The sequence below is a fragment of the Brachyhypopomus gauderio genome, chromosome 21, assembly GCF_052324685.1.
Source record: "Brachyhypopomus gauderio isolate BG-103 chromosome 21, BGAUD_0.2, whole genome shotgun sequence".
Lineage (NCBI taxonomy): Eukaryota > Metazoa > Chordata > Actinopteri > Gymnotiformes > Hypopomidae > Brachyhypopomus > Brachyhypopomus gauderio.
The window spans coordinates 6,250,888-6,276,230 of NC_135231.1; the positions used below are offsets into that span (position 1 = coordinate 6,250,888).

Here is a 25,343-nt window from a genome sequence, read left to right on the forward strand (position 1 = left end):
CGGGCAAATCTTTCTCTAATAAATGTTTCCAATAAATTGTATAATCATATATACTTCCCAGGAGAGTCTCACTGACAATTTAATGATCCAAAACAAAATTCTCCCCTCCCCTACTGGATAGGAATACTACTGGGTAATAATACCATTGGGTAAGAATACTACTGGGTAAGAACACCATTGGGTAAGAATACTACTGGGTAAGAACACCATTGGGTAAGAATACTACTGGGTAAGAATACTACTGGGTAAGAACACCATTGGGTAAGAATACTACTGGGTTAGACCACCATTGGGTAAGAACACCATTGGGTAAGAAAGTAACAATACTTGTTAATGGATGATAACATTGTGTTAGCACTACACTGAGAATGAAATAAAGCTGCATGTTTAAACTCCAAGTTACTGAGAAACACTATAATAGAGGGTTAGTTTTATCCATCTCCTGGACTGGTAGGCAATGATACACATTAATTGTTATCCATAATATATTTTCTTTTACTTATTTCTCTCTCTCTCTCTCTCTCTCACACACACACACACACACACACACACACACACACAGCTAATTGAATCAGTCTGTATAATTACTTTAGGGTTCATCAAGCAAGCTGCATTTTTATAATTAATCTCCAGCGCATCAGCAATGAAGCATAATAAAAGTGTTTCCGAATGCAGGATTACATCAGTAAATCCCACTGGGCCAGATGTGGTAACAGGGGAGTAAAGATCAGATTAAGGGGGGAAATCCCATAGGCTAGAACGCTACCTGAGGATTAGGGTCTTGTGTGGAGTCAACATGCTGTAATCCACCGATTAGCTGATATAATCATCCATAAATACACCTTGACCCGCTCGTAGAACACACCGTCAAACACGGGAGGAAATTAAGCAAAGGAGATTCTCATCTGGACACTGAGGGTGAGCTGCAGAATCACGCTTCTAGGCCCAAGACTAACCACTGTAAAATTGTATTAAGTATATACGGTGTGCACTTCAGTTATAGTTTTAAAATTTGGCAAACAAAGCTGATTTCCTATTGTAAGATATGCTTTGATATAATTTCAAATTCTAAAGGCATTACAGTCAGTGTGCAGATCTTTATATGTGATCAGATCAGTAGTAAATAATTAAGATTTGCATAGTTTACCGACTCCATGTTTAAAAAATGTATGTCGCCCTCTAGTGGTTACAAGTAGGAGAACAATGAGTCACTACTTTTGATTTGTTGGATGGTACTGGATTGCTTACAAAAGGTGTAGTTGAAAGTCACAAAATATATCAGTATCAAAATAAGAAAAATATTGTAAGATGTCTTTTTATTTCGCAAGACAAGTAAAGACCATTCCCTTATATTGGGAACAAAGTTATTTTGGTTCTTAGCAGATTAGCAATGACATTTTCAATAAACCATATAGGACTAGAAAACATAAAAAAAATATTAGTTTTGAAATAAACAATACATTTCAATACATTTACAAACCGTGTTTCATATAAAACAGAATAAGCTTAATAAATACGACAAACAATAACCTTTAAAAACAACGATGCACAAGCTTAATTTTGTTTACAAAATTAACATTACACAAATCAGGCAGAAGTGAATTTTAACACCTCTAGAACAGGAACAGTTATATCAGTAATTGTTTCCATAAACAAACAAACCCCCTGAATGTTAACCTGAGGGTTTCTTAAACCAGGCGACCTGTAATCCCAAGTGGACCAACATTGTCAGTGTTGTGTGAGATTTAAGGAGTGGTTACTAATAAGTGCAGCTCTGCCGTCAGGATCATGAGGCCTAAAATCAAACCACATCACAACAGCAGGAAGCCAAGTGCACACGTGCCGTCAGCACAGTCACACGTGCCGTCAGCGCCATCACACGCACACGTCAGCGCCACACGTATGCAGTGTTTTACGGTTCCAGAGGGAAGCCTCCATTTCTATCGATTATGTAAAGTTAAAAAAGGCGTCATATGTAAAGTCAGAGGATGGGAGAGGCTGTCGTAGTGGCTTCTGACCGCTCCACTGTAACGGACACAGAGTTTGATCTAGAAGATCCAAGCAGATCTACTTTAATCTCTATGACTGGAAGGGGAATCCAGGTGATTTTGTCTGCAGTCATTTCAGATCACCTGTTACTAAGATTTATTTATTTTATCAGTAAGACAGTTAAGGTTTTGGAGTGAGGAGTCAGTGAAGATGTAGGAGCCACACACACACACACACACACACACACACACCTACACCTACACCTACACACACACACACACACACACACACACACACACACACACACACACACACACACACACACACACACACACACACACACACACACACACACCTCTTTTAAATTGATTAATACTGTCCTCAAGTTTTTGTTGCTTCCTATAGTGCCCTCATCTACTCTGCCGTCTGAAATGAAATTGATTTTTACTTTGGTTTAGCCTGTAGGTTAAATCAACCTTTAATGCTCTGGTGCACACGCACACACGCACACGCGCATGCACATATGCTGGCACACACACCCAAAGTAATACAGTCAACGTGTGAACCGCTTAACGGGTGTCTCGCAATTACACGAAGTGTGTGAACGCAGGCCCAGTGTGCTCTCTAAGCTCCAAACCCAAAACACAAAACTCAAACAGGTTCCACGGGGCTCCCTGGCGTCCGCACCACACGTAATGGAGAGACCTTCATTGCCTTGTGGGAACTGTGGGAATTTTGCGCCCTCCGTAACCCCCACTGCATTGTGGGGGATCCACGCAGGAGGTTCTGGTGGAGCCGTCCTGATCCAACTCGTTCACCCGGTCTGAGGGTGGGGGCACGAGAACCTCCATGTCAACTCCGTGACCCACGGACTCGGCTCCGAACGGGTGGGGTCCTCACACAGGAAGCCGTTGACCTGAGGGCCACTGCCACTCTTCTCAAAGCAGCAGCGATGGGCCGTTCAGGTTGACGCAGGGCGTCGGGCTCAAAGTCCTTCTGACTGCACATCTTCAACCATCCCTCCACCTTCTAAAATGGCCGATTAGCTCCATGTGCGCAAAATGAGACAGGAGACAGACCACAGCGTGAAGCTCTTCCTCAGCCACTTTCCTAAGAGGCTCCCCTCTCAGTAACCATCATTTTCCCTGAATGGTTAACCACCCCCCCCCCCCCCCCCCCCCCAAAGTTACTTATGATACAAAGTGCAAAGAGTCCTTAAGTGCACGCTTCTTAGCCCGCTCCACGCTGAGGAGGAAGGATTATGGGGGAGTACACCGGTCAGAGTGCCTTCCTGTGTGTGTTGTGTGTGTGTGTGTTGTGTATGTGTGTGTGGGTGGAGGGGGTCAGTCCAATGGGGCGACTCAGTGTCAGGTAGCGTGTCCAAGACTACACCTCCCTACAGACAAACACAGGAGAGAGAGTCAGTAAGCCGTGCGTGCGGGTGACACCGCGGTGTAGTAACAAGAGTAACGCGATGACTGAACCCATATTTTTTTCCACGGACCAAATATTAGCACCCAAAAACCCCAAATGTGAAACTGCTTTTTCAAAACACCTAACAATTTGTATTGGTAAATAATTTGTATCATAAACGTTTAAAACTAGAATTGTGGCATTTTTATTTTGCCCCTGCTGGAAGTGTGTGTGTTACTCACGAGGAGGTGAGGGTGGAGTTCAGCACCAGGGTGGAGCGGAGCTTGTACAGTTGCGCCCTGGTGAGCATCTTCTGGTGTGGCGACCTCCTCCCGCTCCCTCCGTCACCCTCCGGGGAGCCACACTGGCCCTCCCCGTCCACGCTGCCCGGCTTCCTGGGGCTCTTCTTGTAATCCCCCTTGGCGCGACGCAGCGTGTCGGCCAGCAGGGCGGCGGGCAAGCTCTGTGCCAGCAGGCGCCCCCCCGCTTTCGGTGCGTTGCCGTTCAGTTCGCACAGGCTCCTGCTGTGCGCCAGCCCCGTGTCGGGACGCTGGGTGCCGGTCCGGGCGGGGTGGGTGGCGTTGCGGGTCACGGGGCGGCCGCCATCGGCGCTGCACTGCAGCAGGTTGTCCTCGGAGCGGCTTTTCAACGGCAGTTTGGGGAGGCTGGGCAGGCGTAGCTGCACAGGGGTCCGACGCCGAGGTTTCATGTGTCGCTGTGGCGAGAGCGGAGAGTGGGGCGAGCCCCTGTCCTCCTGGGCCTCCTCCGCTTCCTCCTCCCCTCTCTCCACCTCCTCCTGGGCCTCTCCTCCTCCTCCATCCTCGCTGACCGGCGTTTCCTGCTCGCCGGGGGCCTCCCACGCCCGCCGCTCCACCAGGGACTCGGGCGAGACCGTCTCGTAGGCGCTGTCCCCCGACGGGGACGGACACTCCAAGCTCTCCGCTCCGCCCACACCGGCGGCCGTCTGCGAGTCCTGCGCCGTGGGGACGTTGTCCAGGACGGTCGTAGGGGTCACTTCAAGGTCGGCCTGCGGGGCCGAGGAATCCGAGCGCGTTTCCGACTCGTCCGCCTCCATCACGGACAGCGTCTCGGTGGAGCCGTCCGAGCTCCTGACAGGGGAACGAAAAGGGAACGCGTTAAAAATACCATCCAATCACAGTAAACGAAGCAGGAGCTCAGGCCCAGATCAGCCCGCTAAGTCCTTAACTGTATCTAATCTACATCTTTACTATATCTCATATCTTAAGGCTGATCCTGGGTCAGTCGACACCACCGCCTACCCCGTGTTGTGCTGTTCTTTGCTCTGCAGCCGTGGGGAGCTGGAGGTGGAGGTGCAGCTCTCCTCTCCCGGCTCCTCCTCCCCGTCCTCCGCCCTCAGCCTGGCTCTCCGTCGCCGGGCCTCCTCGGAGCGTAGACGCTGCATTTGGCTCTGGAAGAGACCGAACAAGCCGCACAGACGGTCATATAGCGCCCCCTGCAGGCCGGGAAGGGAACCCACACGATAAGTGAAGGGTCCATGTATGTAGTCTCCACGGCTGAAGGTCCAAACCTGTGCGCTGGAGATCGCATCGATCCAGTTCCGCCCCTGGGAGGCGCTGTTGGCCTGGAAGGAGTAAGCGGCCACGGCGCTCTTGAACTCGTTGAGGTAAATGAGCACAAAAGAGCCTGTGTGGAGATTAGCATACATAAATATTCATACGCGAATAAGTAATCACGAGCGCAATTGGTTTAAAAACAACCAAGGAGCGGCCGAGTCATTAGCGTGAGTGCGTTCGTGTTCTGACCCGGGTCTTTCAGCTCCTTGCACACGACGTTCTGGACCAGGAGGGGCGGCCTGATCACCTTCACCTTCTCCACCTTCTTCACCGGCTTGGTGACGAGCAGGAGGTCGGTGAACAGGAAACAGTAGACGTCCATCTGTAGGGCACACGGCAGGTGAGCGGGGCCACGCCTTTCCTCGGGGGGCGGGGCGCGTGCGAGCTGGGCGGTGAACGCCGCTCTTACCCTGCTGTCCTTGCCTTCCTTCATGCGTAGCGCCCCCTCCAGGTGGAGCTGTCTGGTCTCCTCTGGGGAGGTGTCGATCATGGGGGCCATCAGGTCGATGTGGCTGAACTCTCGCAGGGCCTGAGGGAGGGACGGTTCAGGACGCTTCACGTTAGCTTCCTGTTTCTCAGCCAGGTGGTAGATGGAGTGGACGTCAGACAGGCTCTCACCTTCTCCACCTCCTCGGTGGCCCCCTCCACCGCCTCGTAGCTCTCCACCCGAGCCGAAATGGCCGTCAGCTTCTGCTGCTCCTGCTTGTGGTGCATCTGAGAGTCCACGCTGTTGATGAAGCTTTCTACACACGCCAGCTGATACACACACGCACGCACACACACACACACACACACACACACACACACACACACACACACACACACACACACACACACACACACACACACACACACACACACACACACACACACCTTCAAAAAAAGTGCACAAACCCCCCAATCTCTAGACTTTTATACAACGTACACTATAAATTAGTGATGATGACGTGCAGGGCAGGACTGCAGTGTCCTTTGGTGACGGGGCAGGGGCGGGGCAGGGGACGGGGCAGGGGCAGGTGATGGGGCAGGGGGCGGGGCAGGGGACGGGGCAGGGCAAGGGCGGGGCAGGGGGCGGGGCAGGGACGGGGCAGGGATGGGGCAGGTGACGGGGCAGGGATGGGGCAGGTGACGGGGCAGGGGGCGGGGCAGGGATGGGGCAGGGGGCGGGGCAGGGGGCGGGGCAGGACTCACCATGCTGAGCAGGGCGTCTCTGGCTGCGGGCTCGTCCGTCTTCTTCAGGATGGTCTTGAGCAGCAGTGGGTACTTGGTGAGTCTCTGGTGTGGCTTCACCAACATGTCCGCCAGCTTCAGACGGTTACACTGACTGTTCTCCTCCGCCCACTGTGCACAGGAGACAAGGTCAGGCAGGGAACGGAGAGGGGGAGAGGTGGAGGAGAGGTGGAGAGGGGGAGGTGGAGGAGAGGTGGAGGTGAACTCACAGAGATGTAGATCCTGAAGAGCTCGTTGTCCCGCAGCTGATTGCGTATGTACTCCATACAGCTCTCCTCCTCCATGCAGTAGCGCTGGTAGGGTTGGAACCGGGAGGCAAACTACACACACACACACACACACACACACACACACACACACACACACACACACACACACACACACACACACACACACACACACACACAAATGCTATGATTAACAATTACAATTGTTATTGCTTGTGGTGTATGTCTAACACACACACACACACACACACACACACACACACACACGGAAGATCAGACGGACACAGAGGGGCGGGGCGATGCCACTCACGCTCTGGAAGCCCTCCAGCAGGAGTGTGGGGTCCAGCAGGCGGTGGGTGCAGCGGGCTCGGTCCAACGCGGGCTGCATCACCTGGACCCACAGCGCCGTGTGCACACGCACCACGTCCTGAATGTTGCTGAAGAGCTTGGCGGGCTCCACCTCATTCAGCAGGCCACCGTCCTGCAGGTGCAGCAGGCCACAGAAGAACAGCTGTGGGACACACACACACACACACACACACACACACACACACACACACACACACACACACACACACACGTCAAACGCTCTGCTCATCACTGCCAGCAAGACAGGTCATAACTGAATACATGTAAAGATGCATAAACGAGGGTGGAGAAGGTGTTGGAGGGTGGGGGTGGTGTTGGAGGGTGGGGGTGGTGTTGGAGGGTGGGGAAGGTGTTGGAGGGTGGGGAAGGTGTTGGAGGGTGGAGGTGGTGTTGGGGGTGGAGGTGGTGTTGGGGGTGGAGGTGGTGTTGGGGGTGGAGGTGGTGTTGGAGGGTGGGGGTGGTGTTGGAGGGTGGGGGTGGAGAAGGTGTTGGGGGTGGTGTTGGGGGTGGTGTTGGGGGTGGTGTTGGGGGTGGAGGTGGTGTTGGGGGTGGAGGTGGTGTTGGAGGGCGGGGAAGGTGTTGGAGGGCGGGGAAGGTGTTGGAGGGCGGGGAAGGTGTTGGAGGGCGGAGAAGGTGTTGGAGGGCGGAGGTGGTGTTGGAGGGCGGAGGTGGTGTTGGAGGGTGGAGGTGGTGTTGGGGGTGGAGGTGGTGTTGGGGGTGGTGAAGGTGTTGGGGGCGGTGAAGGTGTTGGGGGCGGTGAAGGTGTTGGGGGCGGTGAAGGTGTTGGAGGGCGGAGAAGGTGTTGGAGGGCGGAGAAGGTGTTGGAGGGCGGAGAAGGTGTTGGAGGGCGGAGAAGGTGTTGGGGGTGGTGAAGGTGTTGGGGGTGGTGAAGGTGGTGTTGGGGTGGAGGTGGTGTTGGAGGGCGGGGAAGGTGTTGGGGGTGGGGGTGGTGTTGGGGAAGGTGTTGGGGGCGGGGAAGGTGTTGGAGGGCGGAGAAGGTGTTGGAGGGCGGGGAAGGTGTTGGGGGTGGAGGTGGTGTTGGAGGGCGGGGAAGGTGTTGGGGGTGGTGAAGGTGTTGGGGGTGGAGGTGGTGTTGGGGGTGGTGAAGGTGTTGGGGGTGGTGAAGGTGTTGGGGGTGGGGGTGGTGTTGGAGGGCGGAGAAGGTGTTGGAGGGCGGAGAAGGTGTTGGAGGGCGGAGAAGGTGTTGGAGGGCGGAGAAGGTGTTGGAGGGCGGAGAAGGTGTTGGGGGGCGGAGAAGGTGTTGGGGGGCGGAGAAGGTGTTGGGGGCGGAGAAGGTGTTGGGGGCGGAGAAGGTGTTGGAGGGTGGGGAAGGTGTTGGGGGTGGAGAAGGTGTTGGGGGTGGAGAAGGTGTTGGGGGTGGAGAAGGTGTTGGGGGTGGAGAAGGTGTTGGAGGGTGGTGAAGGTGTTGGGGGTGGTGAAGGTGTTGGGGGTGGAGAAGGTGTTGGGGGTGGAGAAGGTGTTGGGGGTGGAGAAGGTGTTGGAGGGTGGTGAAGGTGTTGGGGGTGGTGAAGGTGTTGGGGTGGAGGTGGTGTTGGGGTGGAGGTGGTGTTGGGGTGGAGAAGGTGTTGGGGGTGGAGAAGGTGTTGGAGGGTGGAGAAGGTGTTGGAGGGTGGAGAAGGTGTTGGGGGTGGGGAAGTAGGAGACTTCCTCGTGGGACACGGCGCTTACATCAGTGATGACCCGGAGCTTCTTGATGTAGGTGGCCTCAGTATGGAGCAGCTCCCATATCGCCTCCTGCTGGTGGACCTGACGCCTGCTCAGAGACTACAACACAACACACACATTTAGCCTATGTGTGTGTGTGTGTGTGTGTATATATATGTGTGTGTGTGTGTGTGTGTATATATATATGTGTGTGTGTGTGTGTGTGTGTGTGTGTGTGTGTCGCTGCACCTCCGGCTCCTCCAGCAGCTGCTGCCAGGTGTCCTCCATGGTCAGGTTAGGCTCCTCCTCCTCCCAGGAGTCTTGGTGGAAGGGAGGGACCTTCGGCAGCCCGTGGCACGTGTAGAACTGGAGCTTGTTTTTGAGCAGCGCACGGTCCATCTCCTGCTGCACACGCACACGCACCCGCACCCGCACACGCACACACACACACACACACACACACACACACACACGTTATCCACTGTACAGATCAAATGTAATTCTCTCTCTGTGATCCATCACAGTCTCCACACAATCGTCTCATTAACGTCTCATGGCGGCTGTCTGGATGCTCCTGGACAGACAAAGACGTCTGTGTTTACCCCTCACTGCAGGCTTTTCTTTAACAAACCCAAGCTGACGGCAGGAAGCTCAGACTGGCTCCGCTCACGCCCGAAGGTCGGTCCCGCGGGGATGGAGTAGGTATCCTCCGCTCTGGTGTTAAGGGTTAAGGAGAACGGGGGCCCCCAGCCACGCGGCTGCTACAGGCAGCTGAATACAGGGGGCTGAATGTGTTTGTGTCAGAGATCTAGAAAGGTTTCCCAGAAATGGGAAGCCCGCCACAACAGGGAATCTCAGCTCAGCCCACGACTTTGTTTTGACTCCTCTGGTTTCGGCCTGTGAGAAAACGGAGCGTCTGGTCGGAGCGTGGACCCCGCGGGGAGACCCGTACCTTACTCCCGGGGAAGAAGATGTCACTGAAGCGTTTCCTGGGGACGCTGAGAGTGTTTGTGGACGGGAGAGACCCCGCGCAGCTGGGCCAGAGAGTCCGGGGACGGGATGCTGTCATCGCCCCAGGTACTCTGTAATGTTCTTGCGCCGATGCTCCTGAACCTGTTTATGAGAGAGAGAGAGAGAGAGAGAGAGAGAGAGAGAGAGAGAGAGAGAGAGGAGAGAGAGAGAGAGAGAGAGACAGAGGGAGAGAGGGGGGAGAGATAGAAGAGAGGGGGGGCGAGACAGAGAGAGAGAGAGAGAGAAGAGAGGGGAGAGAGAGAGAGAGAGAGAGAGAGAGAGAGAGAAGAGAGGGGGAGAGAGAGAGAGAAAAAAAGGGGGAGAGAGAGAGAGAGACAGACAGACAGAGTGAGTGAGTAAGTGTGGCATTTATGACAGTTTACAAACTTGGAAAGATCTTGCACTGGTGTGACCGTGATCATGACAGAATGACATACTGACAAAAACCGGTCATGTGACTTTCAGGAAAAACTGGTACAGGAGAGAGATGGAGGAGAAATGGAAAGAGGAAGGGAAAGAAAGAAAAAGGACAAGTTGCCAGAAAGGTTGTAAAGAAATGTACAGACCAAAAATGATTGCTTTTTGGTTTCTCTTCACAAGCATATAAACAAGCACATCAATCTAACACTTGCTCAACACAGGACTATTGGACAGGGCTTCTAGTAAATGATGTCATCAGCAGTGCTAAGATACAGAACCGTAAACATGGTGACACACAGCAGTGTACGCTAGCTGCTGATATGCTGTGATTCCCTTATTACATCATCTTTAGGGGAAAAACACCTTCGTGAGATAAACAGATATTGGTTCAGTATTGTAGGAGGAAGTACTGTTCATCCATCATAACACACACACACACACACACACACACACACACACACACACACACACACACACACACACACACACACACACACACACACACACACACTCTCTCTCTCTCTCTCATGCGCACACTCTCTCTCATGCGCGCGCGCACCACACACACACACATATATATACACACACACACACACACACACACACACACACACACTCTCTCTCTCATGCGCACACTCTCTCTCATGCGCGCGCACACACACACACACACACACTCTCTCTCATGCGCGCGCGCACACACACACACACACACACACACACACACACACGACACTCATGTGCACTCTCTCTCTCATGCGTGCGCACACACACACACCCACACACACACACACACACACAGACACTCTCTCTCATGCGCGCACTCACACACACACACACACACACACACACACACACACCCACACACACAAACACTCTCTCTCATGCGCGCGCACACACACACACACAACACACAAACACAGACACTCTCTCTCATGCGCACACTCTCTCATGCGCGCGCACACACACGCACCACACACACACACACACACACACACACACACACACTAGGGCTGCCATGATTTGTCGGCTAGTCACGATTGTGTCGACTATTAAAATAGTCGACGACTAATTTAACAGTCAATGCTTTGTTTTTTTTTTGTTTTGTTGTTTTTTTTTTTACTTTTTTCTCTCCAAACTACTGTGGCAGTTTCCACTGCTGAGTCTGCCTTTCTGTCCTTGACGCACAAGCGCAGTAGTGGAAACCGGGGTACACGGAGGACGACATCCCAGGACGTTATACAGACAGATTCTGGTATCGTGGCTACCCGGCTACGGAACTCAAAAGTGTGGGATCACTTTAAGAAAATGAAAGAGAAACGCGTGCAATGCATTATCCTTATTTTAATAATTGTTTGTTGCAACAAACTGCATATTTCATTAAAGGTTTAATGAATTATGATATAAATTGATTATATTTTTTAGTTAGCATATAGCTGAAATCTAATGATTGTTATAGAATAGCAGCTGCTGATATGATCCGATTAGTCGACTAATCATAAAAATTAATCGGGGATTAGTCAACTATAAAAATGATCGTTTGTGGCAGCCCTGACACACACACACACACACACACACACACACTCTCTCTCATGCGCACGCGCACAAACACACACACACGCGCACAAACACACACCACACACACACTGCATAAAATGAAGGGACTTGTGGCTATTGTCATGGACATGTTCTAGTTCTGCCTGGTGCCGAGACGAGACGAGGACCTCTGTGTCCACAGAGCAGGAATTCCTCTTCCCCAAACTCCTGTCCCTACTCAACACCCTGGGACATTCCAAGGATTCTGGAGCATTACAGGGGTCAGGATACAAAACAGGAAACCAGCCATGGGGGGCACGACTCTGTGCTGCTGAACTGGGCTTTATGGTATGACCACAAACACGTCTGACATCACGTTTCAAACAACCTGAGGTGCAGACGGGGATACCAGAACCACGTGTGGGACGCTCCACGGTCGTGTAGGAGGGACGCGTGGACTTTAAGTAGCGGGGGTGAAAGACCAGTCCCCATTGCCCAAACACCATCTGTTTACGGTCAACCCCACCGGTCATTACGCGTCCTGCTGGACATGTGCCTTTCGTCTAGTAAGATGTTCTTAAATCATCCTAGTGACCGAGCTCATCCAATAATGTCAAAAACGGAAGAATGCAATTTACGCTGGGAGGTTGGAGGAGGGGGCCCAGAAGGGATGACCCACCGCTAGCACACGCCACACACACTACAGCCAGACACAGTTCACAAGAACAGAGACGTTCTAAATGTGTTCATAAAAATACACTAGTTATTTTAAAATCTAGTGTGAATTACTACATTTACCTTATAATAACACCTTCATTTTTACACAGGCAAGCACGACCTTTGCAGTCAAGGTTGAAATGATTTAATTCCAAATAAAAGTAAACAGCACAAATCAGGAGAACAGTCGTATGTGAGCATCAGAGTCGCGCTTCAGACCTGAAGGACAGATGACGAGCAGTAAATCAGACTTGTGCGAAAGGATTTCCAGGGAATTAGCGATACTCACCACGGGAAGCAAGAGGCATGTCGTAAGCGAGGAAGACCATCGTAATCCTTCAACAGGGTTTACAGGGCCGGTGCAGGGCCAGCTGTTGCTAGCTCTGTGTCTCTCTCTCTCTCTCTCTCTCTCTCTCTCTTTCCCTCCTCTTTCTCTCTCTCTGTCTCTCCCTCTCCCTCCTACACCTGCCTCTGTCACACATGAATCTGGTGTCAGCACAGCAGCTGCAGGGGTAGAGGCTGCCTACACGATGACGACGGACCGCCTTAATGTCATGGCAACAAAAGGGACCCTATCCCATTGCGTGGGGGCGGGAAGAAAGGGGAGTGGCTAAAGGAAGGCGGCAAGCTAATCTGCATATGTAGGAGGAGCCAAAATACTGCTTGCAGTGTCTCAGTAAAACAAAACAAAAAGTGTCTACCTCAGAGATACCAGAGCCTTTTATTGTGTTATAAGCTCCTTGGCCAGTGACTTCCATTGTGTGATTTGTTTCTAAATGAAAAGCACCTCTCAGTCAACAATAGAAACGCCACCTGTTTACAAGGGCATTATGTCCCCCGACACCCTCCGTCATAGCCGTGTTTACCTCCTGGATTACACGGCATGCCTGTCTTTGTGCCATGTTTCTAAAGACCTTCTCATGGTAATAAAACAGATCGTCTGTGGGGGTTTAAACTAACACTTGGTCATAAACAAGTGATGTAACAGACAACCATTAGCCAGCAGACTTACACAGAAGAACACAGTACGACTCCACACCCACGTCCTTTAAACAAAACATTTCAATGTACACGTGCCTTAACCTTCATGCTCATTACTAGATCATTATAGTTAATATTACTGTTATATTACAATAACACATAATATTTATTGTGGTATATTTTGTGGACCTTGTCCGTCCTCCCTCTGACTGAGGACAAGGGAATTTCCCCTCTACAGGAACTCTGCTTTCCTGAACTTGCGATCTGCAGACATAACAAAACTGAAGCTTTTCGGGAACATGAAGCTCATTTTGCCATCATTACTTCCTTCCGAGTTCACACCTCACTGACCGGAACGCCACCTATAATTAAACAGAACTACTACACAGTACCGCATGGTAGTGGACACTGATCAGAACACTGTCCCCCCCCGGGTCCACAAGCAAAATACAGCCGATCTCTCCGGATCTTTCTGGATCTTTCTGGATCTCTCTGGATATTTCTGGATCTGCTTCTTCCAGCCTTACTTGCATCTCTTCAGGGTTCAGTATTTACCATTAAACCAAGATGCAGGACAAATACTACTTAACGAGGAGTCCTGTTTAATAAGCAACTCCACAGCGTTCAACAGAGTCGAACGTGTTTTGGCCTGGTCAGCTCTTAAAAGATAAGAACGGTCCTTGATCAGTCTTTGATTAATGATGGGAAAATAGCAGGGTATTAACAGCTGTGAACACACACACACAAAACCACACAGGACATAGAGCTCATAAGACTGCATGGACTGCTGAATGTGGAAGTGTGAATGTGAGCGGAGAGAGAGAGAGAGAGAGAGAGAGAGAGAGAGAGAGAGAGAGGAGACAGAAAGGGAGAACACAATTCCCACAACCTAAAACACATGCAGCTACTGAGAGGTGAACAAGTTTGCACGGCCCCTGGTTTTACTTGCTGGCCCTCACCTGTCCAGCCTTGCCCGTCATGCAGGGCCCGGTCCACACACCAGCCTCTCACATCACTCCACCACCCCACAGACTCAACAAAGAGCCATTGACACTTCGGCGGGGCGGTTTAATCAGTGGTCAAAAACAGTGAGGACCCAGAGGGGTTTTATCTCCCGGCACTGATAAGACAGCCACGGTGGCGAGCGCACTCAACTGCAACTTCACATTTTCCACAGCCTTCGCACTTGCGATGTTTGCATTAAGCAAGAACACATTTTTATGAAAGATGACACACGGACCAACGGAAAGTTCCACGGAATAATACCAATAAAAGGTGTAATCTCCAAAAAGACGTTAGTTATCTCGAAAGCAAAACCATCCAACATGACGAGAGACCTGCCGCCACTTACCAATAAAACGCAAGTGTTAGCAAACCAGTTATTTGTCGAGTAATGTCTGTCAGTGAGTTTCGGTGCTCTTCCCTAGGGTGCTTACTTAGTAGCCCAGGCTTACCTGATGTGGGACAGACGTCGGCTCGGACAGGTTCTCGGGTACCATGCTCAGCAAGTCCCAACTGTACCAGGAGGTCAGACGTCCAAATCGCACCATCAGACCACCGGCCACCAGCCGAGGAGCCTCTGCCAAGCCCTGGGTTCCCAGCTCCGCCCGACACGCTCAACTCAAACGCACGCAGTGTACGTCCTGGGGATCCACGTTGCTTCTGACAGCACTGACCATAACCAAGGGAGAGGGAGGTCCAGACAGGCTGCGTCCCTGAGTTGTTACTGCAGTTACTGGGCCACTGTGAGTCTGACCATGACGACATCAAGGCAATAGAGCACTAACACTGCTGGATACCCCCCCCCCCCCCCCCCCCCCCCCCACACACACACACACACACACACACACACACACACACTCTCTCTCTCACTCTCTCTCAAATATTTACACACAAAGTTACAATGCCCATCTGGGAATTCACCATCTGCACATGAAAAAAGATCACCAAACACACACAGCTGAGGAAACCTTCCCCTGGAGAACTGATTCTGTGGAGCCGTCTGCTCAACAACTAGAAACTTTCAGGAAACAAAAGAGTTTCATCAGTACTGAAGCATAACGCATAAGACACAGTAGCACAGGCCTGGTGCATCAGGTGTTTCTCATCTTAAAGTGGGAACGCAACTTACACAAACCCCCCCCCCCCCCCCCCCCCCCCCGTGTACTTAGAGTTCTGATTAAAGACACGCAAGTGAGTAAACAAGCATGTACAAAGCATACATTATCATACAATATCCTCGTGTTATACAATTAAAACATTCAAGACCTCTCAATAATTATTCACAATGCTTTTTAATCACAGCAGTTAGCTTCATCAGCTAAACAACCCAGAGTGAAGATAAGACTGTGATTTGGAAGTTGTGTGGGGGTTGATAGCCTGAAAACTAACTGCGTAATAAGTGGGTTAGCCTCAGTTGCAAATCACAACATCAATCAGGCAGACGGCCGGGGGAGGGGGCACATGAAAGCAGCGTGAAAGGCCCTGGGGGGGGGGGGGGCGACCCAAGGGTAAATAAGTCACAACTAGCACGCGTCTCCTTCCTTTCTTCCTAAGGCCATCGTCAAGCCCCGCAGGCCTGGACAGATTCAACAGAAACACAGACCACGGTTTCCGGCAAGAAGGCGGAGCAAGCGCTTAAAACGAAGGCTTCGGTTTTAAAATAAAAAGAAAAAAAAAATGCAGGGGCCATAAATGGCCATGAGGTGTACAGGAAACAGACATTACAGATTACAGATTGACGATCCAGCAGAGTAAACAGGTCTGATGATTTTTTTTTTTTTACTTGGAAGAACCTTTGGGAAAATACCACCTTTAAATGCTGTCACTACTAGTATTTCATGTTAATGTTATTTCTGATAGGGCATCGTTATGCTCCTGTGTAACACAATAACCTTTTTTATGGTTAATGATGGGGAGGTGTGTATTAGCACCATGACCCAGTACTGACTCATGAGATCAGGTTGAATATTGGGTCAGATGTTCATACTACTACGGACACCAGTGACGTCTCCCCCTGTCATGCCTTCATTTGCCCCGGGGGGGCCCCACTGGTTCCTCATGACGCGATTTTTCCTGCCGTTGTGCAACAAGCTCACCTCCGTGTCAGACAGGTAAACAGTTCAGGCCCCGGGGCGTGAACGGCCCACCGGCGAGTGCGCACAAACACCCACGCAGGCACGACGGTGAAAAAGCATGTCCTCGCAGGGTGAAAGAGAAGAGACGGAGGTGATGACACAACGGCATCCCGAACTCCTGCGTGAGACATCGTGGGATAGTGCCCAGGAAGGGTCTGACACACACACGGGTATTGCTTCACTTAAACCGGTACTGTGTATACATCAAGCTTTTTAGTTCGAGTATGGGAGAGTGGAACCGGAACCGGAGTCTGTCCCACTCGGTCCCACGATCAAAGAGGAAGACGCATGGCAACACGGACAAGCGTTCACCAGACCTACGGGTGCAAGACACTTGTCCTTTTTGGTACTCTGGGGGGGTGGTACACATCAAACCATAGAGCTCAAAAGGTCACATGAGCTGCTAAGGTACGATAGTGTGAGGTGGAGCAGGAGCCCAGGACGTAGGACCACCCCACAGAGGCAACCGCGGGGCACCCGGGGTTTGTTGTAAAGGTCAGGCCTCAGCAGCACAGGGGCACAGCCCAGAAGCAACGGACGCTGCTTGTCGGATGAAGCTCGGCCAGAATAGTGGGAGAGTGTCAGGATGGGGGGTGGATGAGTGGTGGATGAGGGGTGGATGAGGGGTGGATGGGGGATGGATATCTCTAAGCGTCCTCCAATAGCACACATCAACAGCAGGCAGACACTGTAGTGGGCTTACAAAGGGCAGAGTGGTTGCCGTGGTTGAGGCCTACTGGCAATGTTATAATGGTTATGAAAAAGAAAAAAAAAAAATTAATCACTGAAAATGAAAAAAGCTTAAATCTGGATCATATTATAGCATCTATTCAATTTAGCCTCAAGGTTTTCTAATTATACTTTACTCCGCTTACAGAAACACTCGTGTTGGATCACTGTTTGCATTCAGTGGGACAATTACATTCCGAGCGGCATCAAAGAACATTGCTGGACAGTTGGGGGGGGGGGGGGGTTCTGAGGGGGTGGCTGGAATCCTATTTATGAATGCTGGACTACTGTGATGCAAAAGTTCCGTGTTCCATCGTCATGCAAAACGTGTGAATTCAAACCCGTCTGCTGTCTGGCACTGTCTGGCATTCAAGACAGTCTTCAAAGGCCTGGTGTGTTTACCTGGCAGTGTTCAAGTCAGGTCAGACGCATCCCATTTCCACAGGCAGGGGCTGCTCACCAGCGCATACTTGTGGACACAAACAGGCAACTGGCACTTGTTGACACCACACAGGCAGAAACGTTGAACTCACCCCTGAAGTTTTCTTTTGTTCATCACCAAAGCTTACTCATAATAATTAGAGGTTTTTTGGACGTAAATGGGCTGACTTCACAAACAAAATCCTCTTACTTTGCCTTCAAATACTTTCCCTTTTCAAAGGATCCGTGTGCTGTTCATGAATTGTAACTTTCCAAGCAAGTTCCAGCTTTGGCTCAGTGGTGGGCCTAAATCGCTCACGGCTGCTGCTATCTCAAGTGGCCTCACGGTGGATTCGGGAGGCCAAACCTGCTTTCTCTCGCCAAGACCTGGGAGAAGAGTTCGAGAACAGCACCAACGTGTCCAGGCTCGTCGGCGCATTACGTAACTCTACAGAGACGTACACAGCCCCGCGAGTCACGGCGGAACAAGGACGACAGCTCCACCTCAGAACCGAGCCTCATGGTACCTACGGCTAATCCACACGAGCGTAACCCCAAAGAACGGCGGCGAGGGAACAGACACTAACAGAAACTGAAGCCCGGCAAACTGAAGCCAAACCCACTAGTGTTTGGACAGGCAGCTACAGTGGGTCCTGACATAATTAGGGGCAGAATTCTCTAATGGTTCTACCAATGGAACCACCAACGGGATGATTTGGATAAGCTTGGTTTAAAAACCACAGGGAACATCACCACAGCCCAAAATGAGCAGGTCAAAAAGATTCCACAACGATCAAATGCTACTATGCAGCAAGGAAGTAAAATGGTAAAACAAATACTACAGATTACAAATAATCTGGAAACAGACAAATGGAGATGTAACATAGGGCAGGAAGCTGAGGAGAGAGAAAACTGTGTTTATTAATTAGCTTTATGTGCAACAACAACAACTGACCGCGAACTCAGACAAGAACCACACTTCAATACACTAACGCTCAACAAGACCCACACTCCAATACACTAACACGCAACAAGACCCACACTCCAATACACTATCTCACAACGTGAGCAACATATAACAAGAGAAAGGTGACAGGTGCTGTGTATATCACACACACACACACACACACACACACACGGAACTACATAAGTGGACATAGCCCCGCCCCCAGGGGAGGAGCAGGCGGCCGCGACAGAACTCAGTTCTCACCATTTTAGCCCTGACAGCTTACAAAAAGTATTTGTGTGTGTACGTGCATGACAATTTTCATGTAAAACTTTTTGACCACGTGTGTCCCTGTCAAGCTGAGATAACCGTGACCGCTCCAATCAAGTTGGTATATAGCACTTCCTCCCAAGCAGGCTAGGAGTTTTGCAGTTTGAGGCAATCAGGTCATATGCTTAACAGGAACAAAGACTTGCTAGAAGGTGCCCGAGTCATCAACAGGAAAACCACTAACAGCACTGTTTAAGTGTTTAAAACCAGGTGAAAGACCAACTCTTCGGAGAAAGAGGGAGTGTGTGTGTGTGTGTGTGTGTGTGTGTGTGTGTGTACTAACCAGGATGTCCACGGTCTCTTGGCGTGGAAGGGAGCCATGATCTTTGTCGTTGATGGGGTTGAGTATGTAGGGGCTGACTCCACTCAGGCTCCTCATAGGGGGGAGGCTGAGAGAACGTGATTCCTTCACCCCCTGGTCCACCTTCAACTCTTCACCGGGACGAGCTGTAGTGCGCACACACACACACACACACACACACACACACACACACACACACACACACAGGCAAACAGTTCAGCAAAAATCGACGCAATACATTCAACCCAATCAACAAAAGTGCACAGCCAGAGAAATCAATAAATAATCATAACTGACAATCAAAACAAATCAATGATTTACCATTTTAATCGATGTTTAATCTGAATAGTAAAGATATCCTCTTAAAATTCTAATCTCGGACTACACGGGTGAAAATATTTCAGAGGAGACTAGGAATTCACATGTAACACAGTAAACACTTGCACATAACAGGATCGTGTCCACATATTTGCGCTGTTAGCCATCAAAAACCAAAACAAGCCTTAACACCAGATTCCAAACACAAACACAAACACAGAATAAAACTACCAACACTCACCGCATTTCTCACACGCTGGCATTTCTACCATTAACTACACATGACGAGATCAATGAAAGCCCGTGTTAGTGCTGTATAATGCTGAAGTGTAGAACTACACCGTTCACAACTTGTCCCCACACGAAGGGAGTCAGTCAGCTGACCAAGTGGGCGTTTGGAAATCATCTTAAAAACCGATTCATTCTCCCGCGTCACGTCAGTGACAGTGTCAAGAGGGCAAGTGCATGTGTTTACGAGCACACACTCTCACTGGAGAGGAAGACGGGTGGAAGAGGATGATGTGTTAAGAGGCGTGTGCGCTTTTTCGTCAGAAAAGGCAGAGTTTACGGAGCTACCCGGCACGCACATTAAACGCGCACGGACCAAAATAGCCACAACCACAACAGTGTGTGTGGAAATACCACAAATTGCAGCACAATCCAAAAGGTCGGCAAAAGGAGGAGAAATGGGTCAGCACCGCGCTCCTGACCTCTCACCTTTCACCTTCAGGTCGCGTCCTCCGAAATGGTAAGCCTCGAAGTGGAGCGAGAGGGGAGTGTTCGACTGACCTACGAACAGGTCCACGCGGGACAACTCGATGCCCTTCCGCTCGAACACCGGTCCCAGCAGCTCTCTAAATGCGAGAGGAGGGTGGGAAGAGAAACGTCCAGTTCAGCAGATGAAAAGAACACGGAAAAAAACGCACACGCTAGGCAGCAGCGTGTCGTATCGTGTCCGTTATCTGGTCGTGAGGACGTGAACATGGCGACCTCCGTCTTCCCTCACCGTAATGTCTTCTTCTTCATAGCGGGAACGATCTCCGTGTCTATGTCAACGTTCAGGTCGAACTTTAGGGTAAAGCATTCTTTACGGGGGTCCTGCAGGGAGTGACACGGAGCCAAGCAGGACAATTCAGTAAAATTCAATACAATTCAGTACGATTCAGTACAATACATCACGATTATCTTGCATTTTGCTCAACAAGATAAACAGCCAGGCTAGACCACTGTAATTATCTCCATGATGACAAAGATATCTCTCCATCACATCCTGAGCCGGAGAAGGATGACTCAGACGCTGATGTCAGTTCCTGTGCAGTGGCCACGGTGTTTGATGGCCTCAACAGGCATGAGTAAGGGAGCCATAAACGGGGCTGCCCTCAAGAACAAGATCAGACCATACTAGTCTGACCCAGACAAACCCAGAAACACACTTCTACATGCATGTGCGCATTCACCTTTGACATGTTTGCTCATTTACACGCGCATGTGCACAAACACACACCTACACACGAGTATGCAAACACACATAACCCCACACACACACAAAATAAGACAAAATTTTGCACTGGTGAATAACCACTAACTTTTCTACTTGGTGCAAAATTTGAATGAGTCTGGAAAGCCCCCCAAGCAGCTAATGAGAGTGTTTCCTTTTTTTGCTGGGCACGTTAGAGCAATTCTGGAAATATAATCTTTAGTGCGCTTGTGCCTGCACTACTGGTCTTGGTCCCACAGTCCCCTACACACACACACACACACACACACACACGCTCACATCAGTGTGACGCCGAGGATGCATCTTCTTCAGCTTCATCTTTCCAGGTTTACGCTCCCTGGAATAGACACACACACACACACACACACACACACACACGAGGACACTCCAGTGTAATAGCTGCCATGCATACAACAACAATTACACAAGGGTCTGTCTGCTGCCTTTCGTACAAAGCTGAAGCTCTGGGTGTGGAGTGTGTGTGGTGGGTGTGTAGAGTGTGAGCGGTGGGGGGGGGGGGGGGTGTGGAGTGTGTGTGGTGGGTGTGTAGAGTGTGAGCGGTGGGGGGGGGTGTGTGTGGAGTGTGAGCGGTGGGGGGGGGTGTGGAGTGTGTGTGGTGGGTGTGTAGTGTGAGCGGTGGGGGGTGTGTGGAGTGTGAGCGGTGGGGGGGTGTGGAGTGTGTGTGGTGGGTGTGTAGTGTGAGCGGTGGGGGGTGTGTGGAGTGTGAGCGGTGGGGGGGTGTGGAGTGTGTGTGGAGTGTGAGCGGTGGGGGGGGGGGGTGTGGAGTGTGTGTGGAGTGTGAGCAGTGGGGGGGGGGGGGTGTGGTGTGTGTGGTGTGTGTGTGGTGTGTGAGCAGTGGGGGGGGGGGGTGTGGTGTGTGTGGAGTGTGTGTGGTGGGGGGGGGGGGGTGGAGTGTGTGTGGTGGGGGGGTGGAGTGTGTGTGGTGTGTGTGGAGCGTGTGTGGAGCGTGACTCACCCTCTCTCGATGCCCCCGTCCTCCTCCTCCTCCAGGTCTGAGGGGGTGCTGGTGCGGGGGGGACAGGAGCGCGTCGACACATTCCGCGCCAGGATGGAACCTGTGGAAACACACGTGTGTGAGCACGTGTGTGTGTGTGTGTGTGTGTGTGTGTGTGTGTGTGTGAGCGAGCACGGGTGTGTGTGTGAGCACGGGCATGTGTGTGTGTGAGCACGGGCATGTGTGTGTGTGTGAGCACGGGTGTGTGTGTGTGTGTGAGCACGGGTGTGTGTGTGTGTGTGTATGTGTGTGTGTGAGCACGGGCGTGTGTGTGAGCATGAGGTTGTGTCTGAGTGCAAGTCCTCTAAAGAGTAATAACTCCAAAGGGCAAGATGTTGTTCCAGCAGGCGTTGTGTTGGTCACACAGTTGCACTGGATGTTACGATGATGAAACATTCCTCTTCACACGGACTTCAGGGCAGAGCAGTGACTAGCTCAGAATCTTAACATGTGTTATTTCTAGCAGTAAGCATTACTGGAAACAGGAAGTTTCCTAATACTTCATCGTTGAGATATTTAGAACTTTGTGATGACACTATTTATAGTTCATGTTAAATTCCAGTAAAAGCATGTAATTCATTTCATTTCACAAGAGCAGATGAAAGAACACTTTAGCTGATTTATCGTGTTCAGGGCTTCTGGATGGAGATTTATTTTGTAATCTAGCAGAGTCCAAGAGCTGCAGTTTGCTGCTAATTGCATTTGGTTTAATCTGTGTAGGTATGTATGTAGGGGTGTGTGTAGGGGTGTGTGCCCGTGTGTGTGTGTAGGGGTGTATGCCCATGCATGTGTGTGTGTGTGTGTGTGTGTGTGTGTGTGTGTGTGTGTGTGTGTGTGCCCATGCATGCGTGTGTGTGTGTGTGTGTGTGTGTGTGTAGGGGTGTGTGCTCATGCATGTGTGTGTGTGTGTGTGTGTGTGTGTGTGTGTGTGTGTGTGTGTGTGCTGTCACCTTGTGGATGGAGATCAAAGCGAGGGTGACGGTCAAAGTGCATAGTGTTGGTCTCGTCTGGGTGGCAGCGGGAGTCACATGACTCACACAGATGAAGAGGGCTCTTGCTGTTCAGATCCTGACAGTCTGGATGATGGCACACCTGGACACACACACACACACACACACACACACACACAATTGATTTCTGGAGGAGGAATCATTTTTTTGTATATTTATTTAACTACCTTTTCCTATAGCCAAGTCAAATCAATCTGATCCCCCCCCCCCCCCCCCCCCAAAACACCCCGCGTACTGTGTGTATAGCATCACATGGACACAGAACCATGCTGCCCCCATCACATGGACACAGAACCATGTTGCCCCTGCTCTCACGTGCTAAAGCCCCTTGCTGGGGCAGCAGGCAGAGCTCCAACAAGGTACATGTGTGCCCAGAAAACCCCAAACCCGGCTCCACGACGATCCTCACACCCTGATCACCCCAGGACAAACACCTGAGCGGGTGCCACACGCGATGGCCCATCCCGCCCAAGGTTCGGTGAGCTCTCGCAGACTCACTGGGGCACAGTGACCATCACAACTGACCATCGCTGCCTGCTGTGAGTCATGCAACACTACACACTCCTAAACATGGAGTCCCGCCCGCGTCCCGCCCGCGTCCCGCCTGTCCTTACATGCTGCGGGTCGAAATCCCGCACAAACACCGCGAGCTGCAGAATTAAACCTGCCCGTGTGTCTAGCCAGGTTAAGCCCCTTGAGGGGTTGGTGGGGGGCATTTTCATGTGTAGGGAGGAAGATGTTTCCCAGGAATTCACTTAAAAAGCTGAAAAAGTACATGGAGGTCTCCTTAAGACGCGAGGTGTGGTGGTCAGGGTACTTGTTTGTCTCCCGGAAGGACCTTTACTAAAGACACAAATAGGATCCATGATTCAGGAAGTAAAAACTTGCGGGAGGACGTCAGAGTGAGTATTGTCCTCAGGCAGGGTTCTGCAGACACACAGACACTGCAAACACTCTGCTGGGAAAGAGTGAATGAGTCTTAATCAGAGAGATACTGATAAAGAGATAGAGACAGAGGCTAGACACACACACAAACATACACACACACACACACACACACACACACACACCCTGGCAGCTGGGTTCGCCCTACTGTCCCGTCCAGGACAGAAGGGTAATTAACAGTAACAAAACGAGACTGAATCACAGGTGTGGCCACATCACCAGGGCTCTCAAAACACCGTTAGGCTGGAGCAGGTCTGCTGTGCTCACCGCCACACACACGCCCATCCAGGGGGGAGAGAGGGGAGGGGGCCTGGAAGGCAGATCTCAAACTGAGCAGTGAGAGAATGTCTAAAGGATGACTGATGGGTATGGAGGACAAGTGAAGAGAAATGAAGAGAAGTGAGACAAGTGAATAGAAGTGAGACAAGTGAAGAGAAATGAAGAGAAGTGAGACAAGTGAATAGAAGTGAGACAAGTGAAGAGAAATGAAGAGAAGTGAGACAAGTGAATAGAAGTGAGACAAGTGAAGAGAAATGAAGAGAAGTGAGACAAGTGAATAGAAGTGAGACAAGTGAAGAGAAATGAAGAGAAGTGAGTCAAGTGAATAGAAGTGAGACAAGTGAAGAGAAATGAAGAGAAGTGAGTCAAGTGAATAGAAGTGAGACAAGTGAAGAGAAATGAAGAGAAGTGAGTCAAGTGAATAGAAGTGAGACAAGTGAAGAGAAATGAAGAGAAGTGAGACAAGTGAATAGAAGTGAGACAAGTGAAGAGAAATGAAGAGAAGTGAGACAAGTGAATAGAAGTGAGACAAGTGAAGAGAAATGAAGAGAAGTGAGACAAGTGAATAGAAGTGAGACAAGTGAAGAGAAATGAAGAGAAGTGAGACAAGTGAATAGAAGTGAGACAAGTGAAGAGAAATGAAGAGAAGTGAGACAAGTGAATAGAAGTGAGACAAGTGAAGAGAAATGAAGAGAAGTGAGTCAAGTGAATAGAAGTGAGACAAGTGAAGAGAAATGAAGAGAAGTGAGACAAGTGAATAGAAGTGAGACAAGTGAAGAGAAATGAAGAGAAGTGAGTCAAGTGAATAGAAGTGAGACAAGTGAAGAGAAATGAAGAGAAGTGAGTCAAGTGAATAGAAGTGAGACAAGTGAAGAGAAATGAAGAGAGAAGTGAAGGTAGAGAAGAGGCTCCAGAAACTAAAGGTTTACTCTGTGCTACTGACTCACTGGGCAGCAGGAGTCGGTGGGGGCGATGTCTGTGTGTGTGTGTGTGTGTGTGTGTGTGTGATGATGTTTCTGTGTGCGATGATGTCCTCGTGTGTGTGCGATGATGTCCTCGTGTGTGTGCGATGATGTCCTCGTGTGTGTGCGATGATGTCCTCGTGTGTGTGCGATGATGTCCTCGTGTGTGCGATGATTTCCGCGTGTGTGCGTCTTTGCACGCACACGTCACGTTGAATGAGACAAGACACCAACAGCTGTACATACACATTGATCTTAGTAGGGCTTCCACATGGAGTAAGGTTGTCCAGAGCTACACGGCAC

At 50.6% G+C, this 25,343-nt stretch overlaps 1 protein-coding gene across 1 annotated transcript in view; it reads right to left on the reverse strand.

The window, feature by feature from the left end:
- Positions 1 to 1,299: 1,299 nt before the first annotated feature.
- Positions 1,300 to 25,343, reverse strand: part of plekhg5b (pleckstrin homology domain containing, family G (with RhoGef domain) member 5b) — a 43,126-nt gene continuing 19,082 nt past the window's right edge. The window contains 21 exon segments of the mRNA XM_076984007.1: positions 1,300 to 3,385; positions 3,645 to 4,511; positions 4,683 to 4,831; positions 4,952 to 5,067; positions 5,187 to 5,319; positions 5,407 to 5,526; positions 5,616 to 5,753; positions 6,189 to 6,338; positions 6,437 to 6,547; positions 6,765 to 6,965; positions 8,513 to 8,608; positions 8,738 to 8,890; positions 9,441 to 9,476; positions 9,478 to 9,561; positions 9,563 to 9,601; positions 18,996 to 19,159; positions 20,049 to 20,185; positions 20,338 to 20,429; positions 21,109 to 21,166; positions 21,806 to 21,905; positions 22,795 to 22,936. Of these exon segments, the coding sequence (XP_076840122.1) occupies positions 3,376 to 3,385; positions 3,645 to 4,511; positions 4,683 to 4,831; positions 4,952 to 5,067; positions 5,187 to 5,319; positions 5,407 to 5,526; positions 5,616 to 5,753; positions 6,189 to 6,338; positions 6,437 to 6,547; positions 6,765 to 6,965; positions 8,513 to 8,608; positions 8,738 to 8,890; positions 9,441 to 9,476; positions 9,478 to 9,561; positions 9,563 to 9,601; positions 18,996 to 19,159; positions 20,049 to 20,185; positions 20,338 to 20,429; positions 21,109 to 21,166; positions 21,806 to 21,905; positions 22,795 to 22,936 (3,096 nt within the window). The 3' untranslated portion in view covers positions 1,300 to 3,375.